Consider the following 20,714-nt stretch of genomic DNA (forward strand, 5'->3'; position numbering starts at 1 on the left):
TCCTGACGGAAGTGTTAACTACTACAATCCTTTGGATGAACAGTATGTAATACGTATTGAACTAGGAAATAGCTTTGATCCAGCGGTCCCACGGCTGGAAATCTCCCTGTCGAAATAAGCACATCCTATATTAAGGATATGTGTATAAGGATGTTTATTGCAGCACTATTTGTTGTGATAAAAGCCTAGATCAATTTACATGTTACCAATAAGGGAACAAATGGTATCACAGTAATCTAGTCTATAGATTCAGCTATTAAAAGGCGGAATTAAATCTATGTCAATTCACTTGGTCAGATATCCATAATATATTGTTAGATGAATAAAGTAATTGCATAGTATGCAATATGTTAGAATTCTTGTAAAAAAAAGCCCCCCCCAAAACAACTGTTTTTACAAGTATGGAGAAAGTTGGAGAGTGATACACAGAGCAGGCAGTTAACATTAGTCACTTTAACTTGAGTGGAAACTGTGAGGCACAGGAGGAAACTTTTTATTCATACGCCTTTGGATTGTGTTGCTTGTTACAATAGCACATGTTGCTGTTACCACATAAAAGCTTAACAGAGGAAACACATATTCATTAAATTATTTTTCATAAACAAACATAAATCTTACTGTTTTAACTGCTTTAAATGGTCATACAGAGAAAAATCCCCAGGTCAAGGCTTTTTTCCAGATCTTTTTCTTCCAGCCTTGTCTTTATCTGGTGAAGCTTCCCTCTGCCTTCTCTTGGCATCTATATTTCTTTCTTTTCTTTTGGAGGAAGATTGGCCTGAGTTAACATCTGTTGCCAATCTTCCTCTTTTTGCTTGAGGAAGATTGTCCCTGAGCTAACATCTGTGCCAATCTATTTTTGTATGTGGGACACTGCCGTAGCATGGATTGATGAGCGGTGTGTAGGTCCGTGCCTGGGATCTGAACTGACAAACCCCAGACCGCCAAAGTGGAGCACATGAACTTAACCACTTTGCCATAAGGCTGGCCCCATTATATATTTCTTTTCTTCCTTTTTTTTTTTTTTTTTTGAGGAAGATTAGCCCTGAGCTAACTGCTGCGAATCCTCCTCTTTTTGCTGAGGAAGACTGGCCCTGAGCTAACATCCGTGCCCAGCTTCCTCTACTTTATACATGGGAAGCCTACCACAGCATGGTGTGCCAAGCGGTGCCATGTCCACACCCAGGATCCGAACCAGCAAACCCCGGGCTGCCGAAGCAGAACGTGCACACCTAACCGCTGTACCACCGGGCTGGCCCCTATATATTTCTTACACAGTCTGATGAATGTGCTACAATAAGCACCACCAACATATCCACATGTACCAAGCATTGCATCCCTGTGATACTTCCTGACCTGGTGTGTATTTCATTTGGTTGCCACGCTCGACCATAGCCATCTGTTTTAGGAGGAGCTCTTTGTGTGCAGTGACTCTGTTTCATTCAGGTTTTACCCCTAGCACCCTTGTTACTCTGTCAGGTGAATGCTTTCCAGTCCTTGCCTTATAGGACAGCTCAGCGGATTTCTACCCATTGAGCTTCTTGATCCACTCAGCTTCCCTGACACCTCACTCCCTGCAGCATTCTAATAGCATAAGCAGGAAGTAACATACTAAAGGGAATTAGGTGTTTATAAAATTGTGGGGAGAGGTGGAGGAGCAGGCTCTAGACGTGGCTCTCCAGGAACGACTCTCGGGGCAAGACCGAACTGCCCAACCAGGGGCAGCTGCCGTGGAGGCTGCAACTCTTACCTCGGACCCAGGGGTCAGGAAGCTGGACTTGAGAAGGAGCCACTGCTTCTGCTGACTGGCAACAACTCCCTGCCTCTTGATATCCAGGAAACGAGTCACCGGGTGTTGGAATGCTGCTGCAGACAGCCTCGCATCTCTGCACTCTTGCCTCAGCAGAAAAACAGCCAGAAGAGGCAGAGAGCTGGCCTCTGATTCACTTCTAACTTTCAAATAGCATGTGAGTGTAACTCACTGGTTGAACTTATTTCAAGAGCAGAATCACGGCTGCAAAGGAGCTATTTCACGCCTGTCTTTCCTGCTTGCATGTAAGCCTCTAGGGGCAGAGATCATGTCTATTGTCTCACCACTCCATCACCTACCAAAGTGCCAGGCACACAGCAATAATTTAACATTTAACATTAAAAAGGTAACTGTGCTAGAACCAGTCACTATTCTAAATTCTTTGTGTGTATTAACTCATTTAACTCTCATCACAAACCTTGGATGGATGTATTATTATTCTCCCCAACTTACAGATATAACAGGCATGGAGAGATAAAGATGCTAAGACTACACAGTGGAAAACGGGACTTGAATCCAGCGGTTCAGATTGGAAGCCTATCCTCTTCCTCAATATGCTTTACGGCCTCAAGATTTAATGAAAGTATGCCCTTTTAAACATTTACTGAATTGAATTACACAAAGAATTGATCATAAACAAATTCATAATTACATACAGAGTACCTCCATAGTAAAGTTTAATATATTTAACTATGGAGGAGATGGTTATACTTTGTTACCATCTGTACCGGAAACGTTTTTTTTTGATCCTTGGCAAACCCAGTAGAGATAACCTGTCCAAGGGTGAATACTATTGGTGACTCAAGTAAGTTAAAGTAATATTCAAGGACTTGCTATCTCTTAGACTCATGAAAACTTGGTAGCTAGAGAAATATGCTTACGTATATATTTTTTGCTAATAGCTTAAGAGACCTTTATGTGCTGCATTAATCAATGTAAAAAGAGCAAACAATGAACATTAGGTCCCATGTTTCTCCATTCCTTGCTTAAACGTTAAACATAGATAAGTCAATTACATTTTAAATTGCCTTAATCACTTTCAGTTATAATTTTATCGCAGCTTTGGAAAGAGCAAAAATGCACAAAATGGGAAACTGGGCAAGTCGCCCCTACCAGCTTTAGCTCTGCTACTGAAACAACATGCTCTCACCTGTGTTTTAACTTCCATACTTAACAACAAAAGTAACAACTGCTAATTGTTCTGAGTAGCAGGTGATCATATTGGTAAAGTTCTTTGAACTGCTAGAAGAAAGGTATTAATAACCGCCAAAGCACAAACCACTTAAATAGCACACTATTTAATGGGGAGTAGATGCTTTAAGAGGGCTCTGAGTCATTATTAAGGCAATGCTCTAAAACAGTAATAGGGGAATTATTCAAAAGACGTTTCATGTAGTCTTAGTAAGCTTGTCCATTTTAAAACTATATCTACATACTCTTCAAAGCAATATTGAGAAGACAGAAAGTTGACTCCAAAGGTGATGATTTAAGTGGGCAGAGGTTTCTTAATGATATAGACTGGGAAACTGAAATACCACCTCCAATTTAGGCTTCCTATTGAACTCAGGGTGAATGGGCAGCCATTGTCCCAGAGGGGAGTCCTCGGGAACTTCCTCAGCATGCTATACCCACTGATTGGCTGTTTCCACACCGAGGATTCCCAAATGCTTTCTGGTAAGGGAAGCGTCCCTCTAGCTGCAGAAGAGACGGTTCAGCCAAGGCTAACTTGCCCATGGATAAGAGTTCTCGCGCAAGCAAAAAGAGGGGAGATCGTGACAGCTTTAGAGTTGTTAGTTCACAACTAAATATATGTGGGACACCATCCTGTGGAGCGACTGTCAACCTCAAATTTTTATTTTTTTAACCTTAAGCCCCCTTAGACAAACATGTAATTTTTGTATTCTCCTTTTATTGATGATTGAAATTTCAAAATAAATTTTGTGGAAAAAAAGGAAATCAAAGGAAAGGTAAATTTAGAATACGCTTTTCAGATCATGTAAGCACTCCCCTCCTCCGAGGTTCCCGCGGCTCTTACGTCGCACGATCGTCTGTGAACCCCAGGTTAGCCCTCTGAGGAGCTGCTCCCAGACGCGCTCCGACACCTGGACTGCACACGCGAGCTTGGTCTTTCTGCCTAAACCTAGACAACTGTTCCATTTGTGTCACTTATTTTCTAAACAAACTGGGCTGCTCCTTCACGGCAGCAGCATCGATATGTCCCTTGTTTCGTGGTGCTTCCTAGGGATTTAAATTCAAGAGGTTCTATAAAGCTTTATTTGCAGCACAGTCGCTCGCGTCGTTTGACGTTCCGGTCCCCGATTACCCTGGCGGTCGGTTGCAGATTTGTCGGCAACTTTGCTCCCCGGGTTTTTCACCTTTGGTTCAGTTTACTACAGGCCACAGTAAATGATGCGGAGGGAGTCATTTCCAACATGTGAACGGGACAACTGTTTTGGTTTGGGTCCATTCTTAATCAAAACCGAAGAACAGACCCAGCAACTGAAGGCTGCAGATTTTGACTTTTATTTCTAGCTTGATACGTGCGTCTCCTCTGATGTCCCCAACGACGCATCTGCTTCTTAAATGAGGTGTGCTTCCTCATGTGCTTTTGCATCACTGGAGAGGAGTCAGGAAGCAGGAGAGGTTGGACTGGAATTCGACGGAGAATTCAGCTCCACCAACAGAGGGATGGATAGAACGGAGAGCAAGCTGACAAATCCCGGCATGTTTTCCACAGGGTACGTTTTATATTTCTAACCAGGGGCCTCGGGTCAGTCTCCAAGTTTCTGCTTTTCTTTTTTAGCGCAGACGAGACGCTGGGAGCGCCCAAGTGAGTATCGGCGCGCCCTCGCCATTCGCCTCCCACGGACCCGTCCTCCTTGCCGCCTGCAGACAGCCACGACCACCACTCCCGGCAGCCACCGCGCAGCGCCGCACCGAACCTGCTGGGAGCTGTAGTGAAGGAGCCTGGCCACGCCTTCCCTCCATCAGGCATTCCCGCTCGGAATATGGTGATGCGCTGCCATAGCGGGTTCTCCAGTTTCCTAATAGGAGCTAAACGTTACCGAGCATTGCGACCTCCTGCCACGAAGCGCGCACCGTGTGGGTCTCTCGAAGCTCAGCCCCGCCCCCGTCCCCACCCGATCCCTTGACAGCCGCGCTGGGTTCGGAGCGGCGGCCAGACCCGGAGCGCGCAGGCGCACCAGCCCGCGCCGCGCGGGGCGGGCCTCGGGGGCGGGACGAGCGCGAGAGGCCCCGGCGCCGGGGCGCGCACGTCGGCACGCACAGGCCGTCACGTGGGGCGCCGAGGATCGCAGTGCGCGTGGCCGCGGCGGCTGGTGTGGGGTTGAGTCAGTTGTGAGACCCGGAGCTGCTGACCCAGCGGGCGGCCGGGCGGCCCGCGACAGAGCGGCGGGCGTCGGGGTTCGGGAGCCGTGCGCTGGCCCTTCATAGAGCTCGGCCGAGCCGGCGCGGCCGTTCCCCGCCCCCAGCCCAAACCGCCGCCGCGGGCGCGCCCCCGCTCTGCGCTGTCTCCGATGGCGTCCGCCTCCGGGGCCATGGCGAAGCACGAGCAGATCCTGGTCCTCGACCCGCCCACAGACCTCAAATTCAAAGGTAGGCAGGCGCAGGGCAGCCCGGGAGGGACGGGGGGCGTGCGGGGGGCTGCGCCGGGCCGCGGCCCCCTCCCCCGCACCTCCGCTCTCGGCGGCGCCCCGGGCCCAGCCCGCTCCCCCAGTTCCGCCCGGTCCGCCCCGGTGCCCGGGGAGCCGGGGCCCGGCCCGTCGCCGCCATCTTGCGGCCCCGCGGGCGCCTCCCGGCGCTGCCGCTCTGCCCGCGCCGGCGCTTGTCCTTGGCCGGGGCGGCGGGCGGCGTCCGGGCGGGCGTGGTGGGCGGTGACCGAGGCCGGGCGCTCTGCGGCGGGGAGGGGCTGCGGCCGGCGAGTGCGTGGGTCGCCGGCGGGGCGGCGGCCCGGGACTCGGTTCCGAGAGAGGGCCCCGGCCGGCGCAGAGGGCTGCTCCCACCCTTTCTCCCGTTGGCGGCCCGGCTGTCGGGTCTGCGAACGCGGGGGCCGGGGGCCCTCTGGCTCTGGCCTGGCCGGCGAGCGGGCAGACACCCGCGTGCGGCGGGACAGCTGCGGCAGCCGAGGGGTGGTGGGAGGGCCGTAGTACACGTCCCTCGGCCTCTGACGGACCTGCTGCCTGTCTGCTCTTGCCTAGCCTCTTCGCTTCGCTCTTTTGCTGTAGAATCCTGTTTGTGACTTCTGCCTTTGCGGTTTCCCCGCAAGCCGCCCAGAAGGCTGATCGGTGTCGCTCAGTTCTGGAGCGCCGTGGATTTATTTTGTAGCAGTGCCCGTGCTAAGTTGTTAGTCTGACTTGGTGAGCGTTGAGGAATCCGAGGGGCTGTTTGGCCCATTTGTTTTCAGTATGTAGGGTAGTTTAGGGAAGACAGTTAAACTGACCAGGTTTCTATTTAGGAATACTTAAAGTGCGTGAAGATCCTAAATAGAAAGCAGATTTCTTCCTATTTTCGGTTAAGCATAAAGAGAATCGCCTTTTGGAAGGTTCAGTATGTTGTATTTCGATTTCAGTAGCTGTGATGAGAACACTTTGTGAAATGTGTAGCCATTCCAGTGCTTAAAACAAATCCTTTGTTGTTGTACAAGATTAAGTCCAAAAGAAAAACACCTAGATTGTTTTCCATAGGAAAAGATAATAGTTTTAGGAATTTCAAAATGATGTTTTCTCGTATTATGAGAGTATATTGTATAACTCCTTTATTTTGCAAGCTTTTTACTGCATTTGCAAATTTCTTTGAATGGGAATGTAAATGAGCTGTTTGTTAGGTAAGGATTTAGTTTTAAGACAAACCTAAGAAGTATTTTGAGAGGCACTAAGTGCATTTTAGTGTGGCAAGCTTATGTGTGTGGCATGATTTTACATAATTTTAGCTGAAAGAAGAAAAACTCCTTTGAGGAATCATGAAATTACCTAACTTAAATAGCCGTTATCTTAGGTTGGAGGAATTTAATGTAAGCCTTTATGGTCTGTGTGTTCTTTGGAGAATTTAAATATTTTGCTTTGACTTTTTGACAGGCTGAGTTTTACTGAGGAAATTTCCGCTCCTTGATAACCATATGTGGGTTGCCATTAGGGACTTAGAAACCTTTAAAACCAGTTTTAGGCCAGGAAATGTCCACAGAATTGGAAGCTTTCTCCCTAGAGAAACTGTATTGTTGTCATAGTAAAAGACTAATAATAGCGGAGAAGCAGGTTAAAACAACAACCAAAAACCCTACCCAGTGACATAGCCATATATTTCACTTATTTTAGGTATTGAAGAATTATTAACTTATTATAGAAAAGGTTGTTCTTGTGTTATGAATGAAAGTAATTCACAAGGCCCGTTTTTAAAACTTTGGACATCAATGACCACCTTTTTTTTTTGTTTTGTTTTGTTTTTTGGAGGAAGATTAGCCCTCAGCTAACTACTGCTAGTCCTCCTCTTTTTGCTGAGGAAGCCTGGCTCTGAGCTAACATCCGTGCCCATCTTCCTCTAGTTTATACGTGGGACGCCTACCACAGCATGGCTGCCAAGCAGTGCCATGTCCGCACCCGGGATCCGAACCAGCGAACCCCGGGCCGCCGAGAAGCGGAACGTGCGAACTTAACTGCTCTGCCACCGGGCCGGCCCCTTCCACCTTTTAAAATTGATTTAAAAAAATGTTTCATTGAACTTTGTCATAAACTCTTCTTCTGAAGCCCATTCATCTTTCCTAAAAATCCTTTAGTTTCCCCTAACAGCCCTATATCTCCTCTCCCCTTTCCCTATTAAGATGGTATTGAAGCCTGAATTCTAATCCACCTCTGGGAGTTGCTCTTTTCTCCCTGTCTCCCATGTATACACGAGGTATGCATGTCAATAAACTTGTTTGTTTTTCTCTTGGAAAAAAAAAAATGTTTCATTGAAAAGTTTATAGGGGGACACATTCAGTTGTGCTATTTGTTGTTGTTGTTTTTAAGGTTTTATTTTTCCTTCTCCCCAAAGCTCCCCAGTACGTAGTTGTATATATTTTAGTTGTGGGTCCTTCTAGTTGTGGTATGTGGCCTGATGAGCGGTGCTGGGGCCATGCCCAGGATTCGAACAGGTGAAACCCAGAGCCTCCGAAGCAGAGCGTGCAAACTTAGCCACTCGGCCATGGGGCCGGCCCACTTGGGCCCTTTGTTTAGCAGACACTTACTGAAAGCTTTCTGCCATTCTATATTTGATTAAGAGTATTCAACAATGAGTAATTCATTCAACAGGTATCAGCTTATGTTTGGGGATTCGGTGCTAAACAAGGTGGAGAAAAGATTCACGGTTTGTGCTTTAATGGAGAAAGCATATAATTAACAGTAAAATGTGTTGGTTTTATCTTTGCCCTTGAAGAACTCCAAGACTAAGGAGGGAGACAGAAAAGGCGTATAGATGCTATAACAGAAACAAAACTAGAATCAGGAAAGAAGCCCTTTCCTCTCCCCTCCTCTTGCCACCTTCTCCCCTTTACTTTAGGAAGCTTTCTAGGAAGAGGCTTGTTTTCAGTTGGGGAGGAGCAGGGGCTTCTGCCAGGGAGTGGTTGTGTACTCACCCACTGATGTGACAGAATGGATGGTTTATACTTAAAATACCCAGTGGTTTGCTGTGTACTTCTGTTTAAAGGTGGAGTAGTGGGGAGGACTGGGAAAGAGGAGAGGTAGGGTGAATTAGGAAGTGACATTTGGTGTCATTTGATTCCTTCCTCCTTAATGTTATTTTATTCAAAGATTGCTTTGATGGAAATCTCTCTGTATTCCAGTGCACAGTTCACATTAAATGAGGAGACTCCTGTAGAATCAGCAGTCTCCTTATGCTTAGTTTGATGATATAAGAAGTCATTTAATTCTGACTTGCCCTAAATCATCTGTAATTTTTAGTTTAAGTAATAGTCTGTCAGAGGATAGTTTTGCAAAATTCTGTCATCTTCTAGTGAGTTTATTTGAGTTATTTTGAGTCTGCATTTGGCTAAGATGGTTTCTCCAAGAGTGACTCATTTAATCATTCTGAGAATGAGTGGTGAAATTTTCTCTTAAATGCATAACATAATCATCTTGATATGAATTATCAGCACTGTGACCAATTGTGGAGAAGCAGATACCAGTTTAATACGTTTGCTACATACCTCAATATTTTATTCAAAAAACTTATTGTTTCATACAATTGTTAATATATGAAAGTGTTTTCACTTTCATGTAAATAATGTAATGAATTCCAAAGTAGCTCTTTTGTTGCATTAGTAAAAAGAAGAGGTAGATATTTTCATATTCTGTTGTTTAAACCCTGGCAGTAATTTGACCTAGAATTCAGATTTGAATTTGGTATTACAGGTGAGAGACTATTTTTTTGTCTTCAAAATTTTTACTATGGTAAAATTTCTTTGTATTATACATTTTGTTTTTCCTACCTATAAGTGGTTTTGGAGGAAAGTTTGAAGAATGAACTTTAGAAAATGCTAAAATGTGAATATATTCTTCCTCCTAATGAACAGAGAGAGAGGAAAATAGACGAAAACCATTGTGTTGAAGGTGGCGCATAACAATGTCAGATCAATAAAGAAAATTAAGCTCTCTGAGGGACTAAGGGACCTGTGATGTCTCAGCTAGAGCATCTTTGAGTAAGAAGCAGCACAAGTGAGGTCATAGAGTACTCCTATTTTTGGTGCATGTTTGGCACATTTTTAGGTGTTTCAGATCAGCTCCTATTTCATAGTAGCTATATCAAACTCCTAGGGTGATTCCCCCCCTCCCCCGCCAGGACATAGATATCATCTTAATAGTCTATTCCTTAATGCCTTTCAGCTAGCTCTTGATTGCCCATTGGATAAAAATCTAGTTTTTCTGGTATGGAATACAAGCCCTTCCATGATGTGCTGTCTTCTCTTATAATACCTGTTCATCTGCTCACATCCGTACTTTCTTCCCTGAGAAAGAAAAACCCTTCTCATATCATCGCTTGTTTGTTCTAATCGTTTTGTTGGTAAGGTAAAATCCCTCGTGACTCATACTTAGACCATGTTCCATCAGATATTTTCCCTCTCGTGTTTTCAACCTCTGGCTTCTTTCTTTAAGCATATAAATATACTCGTCTTTCATTTTAAAAACAAATAAGCAAACAAAATACTTCCTTGACCCCCAACTCCTGGTAAATATCCCTCCCTCTCCTTTATTTCCCTTGCGGTCACACTTGTTGGAAAAATAGTCGATGTTCCCTGTCTTTCCACTTCCTCATCTGTTGTCTACTGTAGTGCCGTCTCTGTCCTCACTGCTTACTGACTGCCAACTGATTGATCATTGATTATTTTTTTATTCGCTTGATCTCTCTTTGGCACTTGACATTATTGACAGTTCCTCTTTAAAAACTCAATTCTGACTTCTGTGATACAATTGTCTTCTAATTTTCTTCTTTGCTCCCTTTATTGTCTCCCTTGTGGCCTTTTTCTTAAATGCTAATATTTCTGTGATTCTGATTCTGTTTGAATTTTATCTCACTCTGAACTTTCCTTGCTCAGTCTGTTTTGAGGGCTTCTTTTTCTCTCCTTGCTCTCTTTGCACACGTTGATACACACTCATCTGTATTTTAATTCAGACTTGACAGTTTTAGAATACATACTAATTACTTACTGTCTGGATTTGAATGTTACTCGGACATCTCAAGCTCAACATATCCCCAACTGGTTTTTTACTCCCTGAGCCTACTCTTCTTCACGTATTTTTCATTTTTTAGTGGCATCATGATTACTCCTACCAAAGACACTGCACGTCTAATAATTGAAACCTGTGTTTCTGTATCCCAGAGATAGCTCTTGGATCTATTCCCTTTAATGCATCTCTACTTTTAAATTCATTTATTTGTTTTAATTCATTAGTTTATACACTAAAGATTTGAGTTTCTACTGTAATACGTGGTGAATAAGGGTTGGAACTATCGTTTTGAGTAAAACACAATCTTTGTTTTCATGAGGCAGTTCTAGTGGGGGAGATAGACATACTCAGGTAATCAGAAGAAGGAAGGGTAACTGTGAAGAGGTATGTAGTGCTGTGAGAGTGTAAAATAGGGGACTTTGATCTGGTCAGGGAAGACTGTCACCATTGGACTAAGATGTTCCAAGAATGAGTAGAAGTTATCTAGATGAAGAAGAGAGGAAAATGCAGTTGGAGCAGCATACACAAAAATCCTGTGGCAAGAGGAAACATGAAACATTTACTGTTATTTAACATGTTAAATAACATCTCCTGTTACTTACAGGCTGAAAGAGTCAGTGTGATAGTAGTGTAAACAGCCGAGATGAGTGCGATGATGGTTTGTTTAGTAGGTCAAGTCAGGAGTTTCATTTTATCCTCACCCACTGAGGGATTTTAAGTGAGGGAAATGGTAGAGGTAGAGGGAATGGAACAACATCACATTTGTATTTAAAAGAATATAATTCTGCTAGCACTGTGAAGTAATATTAGAGGGAAGATAGAGATGAATTAGGCAGTTGCCACAGTCCAAGCAAGAGGTGACAACTTGGACTGAGGGAGTGATGTTGGAGATGGTGAAAAGTTAGAGGGTCAAACCAGAGAGACTTGGTGATATATTAGCTGTGCGCACTGAGAGAGAGTGCATAAGTATCGTGGATGCCTCTGAGATTTCTGGCTTGCATAACTGGAGGAATGGTGGTAGTATGCACTGAGCTAAGAAACACTGGATGTCTGGATGCGGACCAGTTGTATTTTATTTGGGGGTGTGTGGGAGAGGCAAGAGGAAGATCATGACCACATTAGATAATGTTTGCTATGTTTAGGTCTTTTCAAGATATTAATGAGGAGGTGACTAGTAGGCATTTGGTTATGTAGATTTGTTACTCAGGGAGAGGTCTGGGCCTTGGATAATTACTTTAGGTGATTGTCTTACATTTTCTCTACCAGCCAGCAGTCTGGTCTCCTTTTCTCTAGTGTCCCTCTCTCTTCAGCCTATCTTCTACACTGCTGCTAGCACTAGCCTTTGAAAGATGCAGACCTGGGGCTGGCCCTGTGGCTGAGAGGTGGCTGAGAGGTGGCTGAGAGGTTAAGGTTCTATGCGCTCTGCTTCGGTGCCTGGGTTCGTGAGTTTGGATCCCAGGTGTGGACCTCCTCTGCTTATCAGCCATGCTGTGGAGGTGTCCCATGTATAAAGTAGAGGAAGATTGGTATAGATGTTACTTCGTCTGTGAACCTTCCTCACCAAAAAAACAAAAAGAAAAAAAGAAAAATGCAAACCTGATACGATTGCTCCCGTGGTTAAATAACCTGTAATATTTTCCCATTATGTACTTAAAGAAGTCCAAAATTCACTGCCAACCCCTCCATTTCTCTTCTACCGATAGCTTTGATTATATGAAACCATTTTCCCAAACACTTTAAGCTGTTGAAAGACTTTGCAGGTACTCTTTTCAAAATACTCTCCTTCATATCTCAGGCAGTCTCCAGTTCAAGAATGACTTCCTCTTGTGATGTCTTTGATTCTCCCAGTCCAGGCTGGTGACTGCCTTCTTCATGTCACTATTGAAGCTTGTGCTTACCTGTAATAAGAGCACTTAACATGTTACACAGTATTTATGCTTACATATTTTTCTCTCCCAAACTGTACTGTGAACTATTTGAGGCTGTACCTGTTTCTTTTATTTTTATATCCATAGTAACAAGGTCTGGCATGGGATGATTGCTCAATAAACGTTGATTGCATTAATAAGACTCAGATGATTTCTCTGGTAATTCCCATGTTTTTAGTCTTAAATCTCTTTTCAGTAGGGTTTTTCATCTGCCTTTGGGGGTGGTTGTGTTTTCAAAATTTCGTAGTTCCAGAAAGAGGCTAGTAGGGTATTTTGTTAAGAGCTGGCTAACCAGAGATAAATCGTTTATTCTGTGAGCCTCACCTTTTTCATTTGTGAAATGAGAGGCAGGACTAAGTGATTTCTTGGGTGTTATTCTGGCCCTAAAGGTTTGTGAATATATGACAGTTGAGTGCAAAAAAGAAACACAGTTGTTCTATGAAGTGGAAAAATATATGTAAAGAATTGGGAACAGTTGATTGATTTAAGTTCATCAAAGTTTGGTGTTTTGTGATTGTTAGTGTGGTAATTTTGTTGTTGGTTTACTGTATTAGTTAGCTTTTAAATTTCCTTTAAGTAAGACTTTACCTAAGCATGCAGAGATGGTCTGTGAAGAGAGTCATGAGTGAGGACACTGTAATTTCTCAGAGGCGCTCCCTGGCCTTTTTCTTGTTGCTTTTGTATTTTAACCTTGACTGAGACCATTCAGTGGAGACTTATCTGCCTTTCACAGGAGAGAGTAATTAATGTAGGATAGATCTTTCTTTCAACTATTAAAAGTTGTTTTCAAAGAATTAAATGTAAGAGGGAGGCTATTATTTGCAAATGCTTATTTACTGGGTTTATTATGACTGAAATGTGACTCAATTACTTGATTAAAAAGTTCAAAATTTCTTATGAAAACTTTTAAATATTCATAAAAATAAATTATGTTGAACCTCTATACACTTAAATTTAATAACTTCATATACTTAAGTTTAATGATTATTAGCATTTTACCAAATTTGCTCATTTCTTTTTGTTTGCTGCAGTATTTTAAAACAGATTCTGGATATCATAACATTTCGAACCCAAATACTTGAGCTTGCATTTCTAATAAACAAAAAGGACATTTTCTTTGCATAATCATGTAAGTGATAAGTGATAACCATTATCACTTAATAAAACCAAAAAGAATTCTGTAATACCATCTGATATTTAATATACTGAAATTTCCCCAATTGTACTCCTGTTTTTACTTGGTTTGTTTGATCTACGCATTGCATTTGGTTGTCATGTATCCAAGTCTTTTTAATCTTAAACAGTGCTTCCCCATACCTTTTATTTTTTATCATGCCATTTACTTCTTGAAAAGACCATGTTCAGTAAACTGTTTCATAGTCTAGATATATCCGATTTGTTTTTTCCGTAAAGTTAGAGTTAGATTTAAGGGCTTGATTAGATCAGGGTTCAGTATTCTTTGGTAAGAATACTTCATAGATGGAAGTGGGTCACATCAGGTGTAGATAATATCTGATTGTCCCACTTTTAGTGATGTTAACTTGATTGGTGGTGACATCCTTGTCTCTCCATTGAAAAGTTGCATAAATATGAGTCCATTTATGCTAATATGTGTGAGAAAAAAGATTAGAAAGAAAATGTTAGTAATCATTAGCTCTGCTTTAGGATTAGGGTGCCTTTTTTATATTTTCACTTTTCTGTGTTTTCCAAGATTTCTACAATGACATGCAGTGCTTTTTATGTTTGTTTGTTTTAAAGATTGGCACCTGAGTTAACAACTGTTACCAATCTTCTTTTTTTTTTCCTGCTTTTTTCTGCCCACATCCCCCCAGTACATAGTTGTATATTTTAGTTGTGGGTCCTTCTAGTTATGGCACTTGGGACGCTGCCTCAACATGGCCTGATGAGCGGTGCCGTATCGCGCCCAGGATCCGAACCCTGGGCCACTGAAGTGGAGCACGCGAACTTAACCACTTGGCCACGGGCCTTGCCCCTCATACTTTTTATAATAAGGGAAAAACTTAAAATTATTTTGCTGTTAGACTTGATACCTTTGGGAGATTAATCAAAGGTTTAATTTGTCCTTCCTGTATTACTGTTTTCTTTTTTGTTAATAGCTTAAGCATTTTACACAGTCTGAAGTCTTTTTTTTTTTTTTTAAAGTAATAAGGCAAGTAATATAAAGGTAAATAGAAAACAAGTCTAATGTTTGTAACCACCCTGTAACTGTTCACCAATTAAGGCATATAAAGACAAGCAGAAAACCATGGTTACCCAAAATCCACTTGATAACTGTCCTGCAACAGTTCACAAGTCATAACTGTACCTAAATGTGTTGTTTCCTTGAGCTCTTATTGTTGGCATCAGTTGATGGTCTCTTGTGAGAAGTATGGTATATTTGTTTGGGGGTATTTATTTCTCTGAGAATGGCCCCTGCCCATCAACTGTATTAAAGAGGCAGGTAGGTCTAAGCAGCGCATAAGTTTATAGGATCCCTCTTCCCCCAGACAGTGCTGACTGGTTCATTGGTGGGCACCTAACCTCAGGCCAGCCAATATATATGCTCGTGACCAGCCAGTCGAAGTTTTCTTCCCTCCCCTTAAACACAGCTTTAGTTAGATGATGATAGGCTTTAGACCTTTAAGTAGCATCTACATTTCATGTTTAATCTTGAACACAAGCATTGTTCTGTTTCAAATAATTTTTTAAGATGTATGTGTGCATCTTATTTTTCTCCCCCCCCACTTTTTCTCCCCAAGTCCCCCCAGTATATAGTTGTGTATTTTAGTTGTGGGTCCTTCTAGTTGTGGTACATGGGACACTGCCTCAACATGGCCTGATGAGCGGTGCCTTGTCCGTGCCCAGGATCCCAACCAGCGAAACCCTGGGCTGCCGTAGCGGATCGTGGGAACTTAACCACTCGGCCACGGGGCCAGCCCCTTATTTTTCTTTAGAAGGTTACACAGGGAAGGACATAATTTAATGCTTCATTTCAGTGTGAAGACAATTTGTTTATTCTGTCTACCCCTTGTTTTCAAGACTGTCAGTGGGATTGTTTTGGGCAGAGTGAACAGCCTGTGCACCTGAAGGTCTGACAAAGCCCTCCTCAGTGTTTATGGTAGCTTTATACAGAACACTAGGATGGAGTTCTCTGGCCTCTTACCATAGAGTGGAAGATGTTGTTTAATTAGGGCAGTAAGTGAAGAGGTGTAGGTTATGTGCCGTGTGAATCGTATGGTCAGCCATGTTTCTCTTCCAAGATTCATGCTTTGGTTCACTGCTCTTTCTGGTATTAGTCATCCAGAGGTTACCAAGTCAGTCTGTATATCATAGCCAAGAACTTAGAAAGGTCTTGTCAGGAACTGAAGGGTCTGAAAATTTAGCCTGCTTCACTTTTATGGGTGTTTTATGGCAGAAAACATGGTAGAAAGAATCAGAGGATTTTATTATTCTCAGCATTGCAAGCAGCATGAACTTCATATGTGTGTTGGTTTCCTTTGCCCCCTCAAGTTCCACAGGGGCAATGCAGAGGGGTTCAGTTTAGGTGGATGTACCCACGTGTAGTGAGCTTTCATTGTAGCTGAAAAACGTAGAGTCTTAGGGAACTTGAATCTTTCTTAATGGGCTGCATGGAAACCTACCTGACCTTATTTCCAGAGGAAGATCTTATCTTTATTACACTGGACAGTAAACAAACCTGCTCTCTCCTTAGGGGGGAGACATCGTCTTCCAAGACTGTTCGCTATCTACTACATCTTTGAAAAGATAGTCTGGATAAAAGCCCCCAGTGTCTCTACTTGTAAAACATGCAGAAATGCTAGAGACCCATGAGGATTCTCTGCCCACAGGCCTCTGAGGAGCTAGCCTAAATGGATGTCACAGAGTTTATGAATTTATATTGATGTACATTGCCTGTTTGATCTTAAGCTTCATGTCAGAGCCATTTCTGTTTCTGAAACGCTTCATGCTGTATACTACTGCTTATCCTGAATTAAAATTTGATTCTCCTTACAGTAAGCTAATACTGAACTCAAGTTGCTGTACATGCTGATGTGCTTAGGAGTGAGTACACTGATGTCTTCAACTTAGTTTGGAATGCATCAAAAATGGGTGGATGGACAGAGAGTTGGATAAATAGATTGATACGTCTCAATTATAGAAAATATTAATTGTAGAATCTAGGTAATGGGTATATGATTGTTCACTGTATAATTATTTCAGTTTCTCTGTGTGAAATTTTTCAAAATAAAATGTTGAGGGAAAGGCCAACTCCTCTCGCCCCTTCTCTGCCCAAAGTCAGTTTTCTTTACAACTAAACTCAGCCTGGCATTTCAAGAACACTTTAACAGGCACTTCACTTCAAAATATGGATGGATGATAACCATTTTTAAAAATTGTGCGGTCAGAATGGTTCTCCTTTTAGCTGTTCTGAGCTTAATGGGATTCCTTTTAAGATTGGGGGGGTGTTTGGAGAATAAAAGTCCCACTATTTAAAAAGATATTATTACCCTGAATGCTAAATGTTTTTTAAAGATTTTATTTTTCCTCCTTCTCCCCAAAGCCCCCTGGTACATAGTTGTATATATTTTTAGTTGTGGATCCTTCTAGTTGTGGCATGTGGGACGCCGCCTCAGCATGGCTTGATGAGCAGTACTAAGTCCGCTCCCAGGATCCGAACCTGCGAAACCCTGAGCTGACGAAGCAGAGCGTGCAAACTTAACCACTGAGTCGTGGGGCTGGCCCCTGAATGCTAAAATTTTATGTGTACACCCTGAATGTAAAGGGCTTCATGCTGGAAATCATTTTTACGCAAAGGAGGCAGGCCAGTCCCACTTGGGATATCTGTCTAAATGTGCTGTCCTAAACTTGTCCTACCTTTTTGAAATTTCGGGTTCCAAGGCTTTCAGACCTATGTCCAGACTTTTTTACACAGAGGCCATAGTTGTGTATGTAACATTTCTGATTATTAGGATGTGGGGCTGGGAATAGGATTTTCGCTTAGTGGCAATGACAGTTGTAGTCACATTAGGACAGAATACTTAGTGACAGGAAATGTTATGACTATTTAACACGGAGACTAAAGGAGGACAAGCCATGTAATTAAAAGGTAGAGTTATTTTGATTGTAGTTTTTTTTCCCCAGTGAAAGAGGGCAAGGGAAGGTAACCTGTGTTGTGTGGAATTTTGTTTTACACAGAACATTATTACGTATAAAGTGTAATTTCATCTCTAACATAGGAAGTATGTATCAGATGGTACCTGTGATTGGTGACTAGTATACTTTACTATCAGGTAATTTTAAAGTAGACTATCTTAGTAATTGCTTCTAAATGTTAAACTGTACATTTATATTGGACCAGATGACAGGATTTTCCTCAATTAGCGGGATTAAGTTTTAGAAACCCTAAAAAATAGGAGAATTTGTTTTGTTCATAAATTGCTTCAAATGTTCACTTTCTTATCAAAACTGCTTTTCACTGTTTTTCAGGTTCTTTTTTCTTTAAGCTTATTTTTAAGGATTAGCTTTTCTAAAAAAAACCTTGTTTTGCATGAAGGAAAAATAGGTACAGTTCAAAGAATTATCAGAAAGTAAATATGTAATCATTGCTCAGGACAAGGAGTAGAACCTGGCCGGCATTTGAAAAGCTCTCCTTGTACCTTTTCCCAGCTCCTACCTTCTCCTTTCCCTGCAAAGTTAACCCCTATCCCGATCTTACGGTAACTGTTTACTTCTTTTTCTTAATGGTTTAGCCAGTTTAAAGCATTGTAAAGTGTAAGTTTTCAATTAGTAAAGCAGGAAATTATTGATATAATGCAGTGGTTTTTAAACCTATGCAACACAATACCCCATTTTTAAATTTTGTATTTTGTAATGCCCCGTTTATCATCCCAAAATGAAATTCATATATAATACCTACCAACACATATAATAAAATTTTTTATGTAATACCCTAATTATAACATAAATGAAAAGTAAAGAGAAAGTAAATTTATAATGAAGTATGCATTTCAAAGTGTAAAGTTTTGGGCACTATTATATTAGAATACATAATGAAAGAGCTAGATGCTTGTAACCTTATAACAAGTAAGTTTGGATTTAAGAGAAGACAAAAGTTACCTGAGTAGGGCTGACTAGTTTTCTTTACCATTTTGAAATAGGGGCAAAATAAGAATGTTTATGCATATAGGTAGACTCACGTGACTGTGTCACCTGCAAAGGTCTGCTGACTGACACACATGTGTTGTGGTGGTGGTTCAGGTATTGTGAGTGGCATTGCTGTTAGTAGAATACTTTTCTGTAGTGGTAAACTTGCCTTTTAAAGTTTTGGAGGAAAGAGAACAAATTTTCTCTGTTTTACGCAATAGATGTGTTTGTGGAAAAGAGATTTTTCACAAGTATGTATTTCTGGAGGGGTATTTGAAAATTTGGTGGGATAGGGGCATAATACTTCATTGTATGGGTCTGCCCTGGCATTGTAGAATGAGGAAATTTCTTGTTCCTCTTTCCCTCCCCCCAACAATCGCACCACCCAATTGATGTCATACGAAACCACCTGTCAGGGCCAGTGGGATTTAGGATTGTGTTGTAGTGCTTTCAGTAACTTACGTAACTTTCCTCCTTTTCTATTTTTGAGGGTCTGCAAAGGTAGATTTCATCAACTCTTTTTAACCTGCAGGCTTTGGGGATCCATGATACACCCCCTCCCCTAATCTTTCTATCTTACCCTTACCCTCCAAAAAAATTCAACGTAAAATTTTTGTGAATATTTGCCGTGTATGTTTTTCTGGGGTAGTATATAGCTTTCATTAGATTCTCAAAGGGGTCTGTGACCCACAAAAATGGACTGTCTCTTCCAAGACCTCTTGTAAATATGAAGTCTGGTCATTCTTAATCTAATGGTTGGTCATCAGTGCTTGCTAATTTTCCATTTTAACCATGAAAATGGGCTCAGATTCTGAACTAGTCTGTTAAGAGCAACCATTAATTGAGAGTCTTGGTTAGAGGGACACAGTGGAGCAGAATATCTCAAATTCATTTGTTAGGTGGATTTATTATAGCTAATTTTACGTTTTACTGGTAAGGTTAACATATCCAGTTAAGAATTTTGTTTTAGCAGCTGGCCCTGTGGCTGAGTGGTTAAGTTCGTGTGCCCTGCTTTGGGGGCCCAGGGCTTTGTCGGTTTGGATCCCGGGCGTGTACCTAGCGCTGCTCATCAAGCCGTGCTGAGGCCATGTCCCACATAGCACAACCAGAAGGACTTGCAACCAGAATATACACCTGTGTAGTGGGGGACTTTGGGGAGAAGAAGGAGAAGAAGAAGAAAAAAGACTGGCAACAGATGTTAGCTCAGGGCAGGTCTTTAAAAAAATTTTAAAAAAGTGAATTTTGTTTAAAATTGGTGGATTTTTTTCTTTTGACATACTATCTTCATCTTTAGAATGTTTTCTTTTCTTTGTTTTGAGGAAGATTACCCCTGAGCTAACTACTGCCAATCCTCCTCTTTTTGCTGAGGAAGACTGGCTCTGAGCTAACATCCATGCCCATCTTTCTCCACTTTATACGTGGGATGCCTACCACAGCATGGCTTTTGCCAAGTGGTGCCATGTCCACACCCGGGATCTGAACCAGCGAACCCCGGGCTCCTGAGAAGCAGAACGCTGCGCCGCTGGGCCAGCCCTGAAAGTTTGTATTTTTATGTCTGAAAGACCATAATCTATTATTGAAGATTTGTAAGCCCTCCTGGGCAATATAAAATTTAAGTACTATTTCAGAATTCATATGTTGATGAAAATTGACACATGGACATCTTCTTAATCAGTTTTAAAAATCTGTTATTTTGCCTATTTTGAATAATTGATATTTTCCTCTAAAATTGGGAATTTAAAAAATTGAATTAAAAATCTTACATAATTATGTTGTGAAAATACTGGATTGTTTAAAATTAAAGTTTGTCAGATGTTTCTTTTGTCATTTTACAAAGTTTTTTTAAAAAATACCTGCTTGCTGCTAATGTTATAGTCCCAGTTGAAGTTAGTCCTATAAAAATTTACATGTTCTCAGTTATGTGTAGTAATTTATGGACTTTAAGAATATGAAGAAATGGAATGTATGTCCTGTAAGACTCCTAGTTTTTTCAGTAGTTTAAAATGTATTTCTAGCCAACCATTTTGTGGATTCATGTAGCTATATGGGTAGAATGGAGTTTTCTCCTTGACTTTCATATGCCAGTGTATGGTGGAGCTCCTTGTCAAAAAATGCAAACAA

General features: G+C 41.9%; 1 protein-coding gene across 2 annotated transcripts in view; it reads left to right on the forward strand.

Moving 5' to 3' along the window:
• Positions 1-3,705: 3,705 nt before the first annotated feature.
• The window catches only part of VAPA (VAMP associated protein A), a 40,044-nt gene continuing 23,035 nt past the window's right edge, over positions 3,706-20,714 (forward strand). For both annotated transcript variants that reach the window (XM_023647467.2, XM_023647468.2), the window contains exon 1: positions 3,706-5,422. In XM_023647467.2, the coding sequence (XP_023503235.1) occupies positions 5,344-5,422 (79 nt within the window). In that variant the 5' untranslated portion in view covers positions 3,706-5,343. The remainder of the gene's footprint in view (positions 5,423-20,714) is intronic.

This window comes from Equus caballus, chromosome 8 (assembly GCF_041296265.1).
Source record: "Equus caballus isolate H_3958 breed thoroughbred chromosome 8, TB-T2T, whole genome shotgun sequence".
NCBI lineage: Eukaryota > Metazoa > Chordata > Mammalia > Perissodactyla > Equidae > Equus > Equus caballus.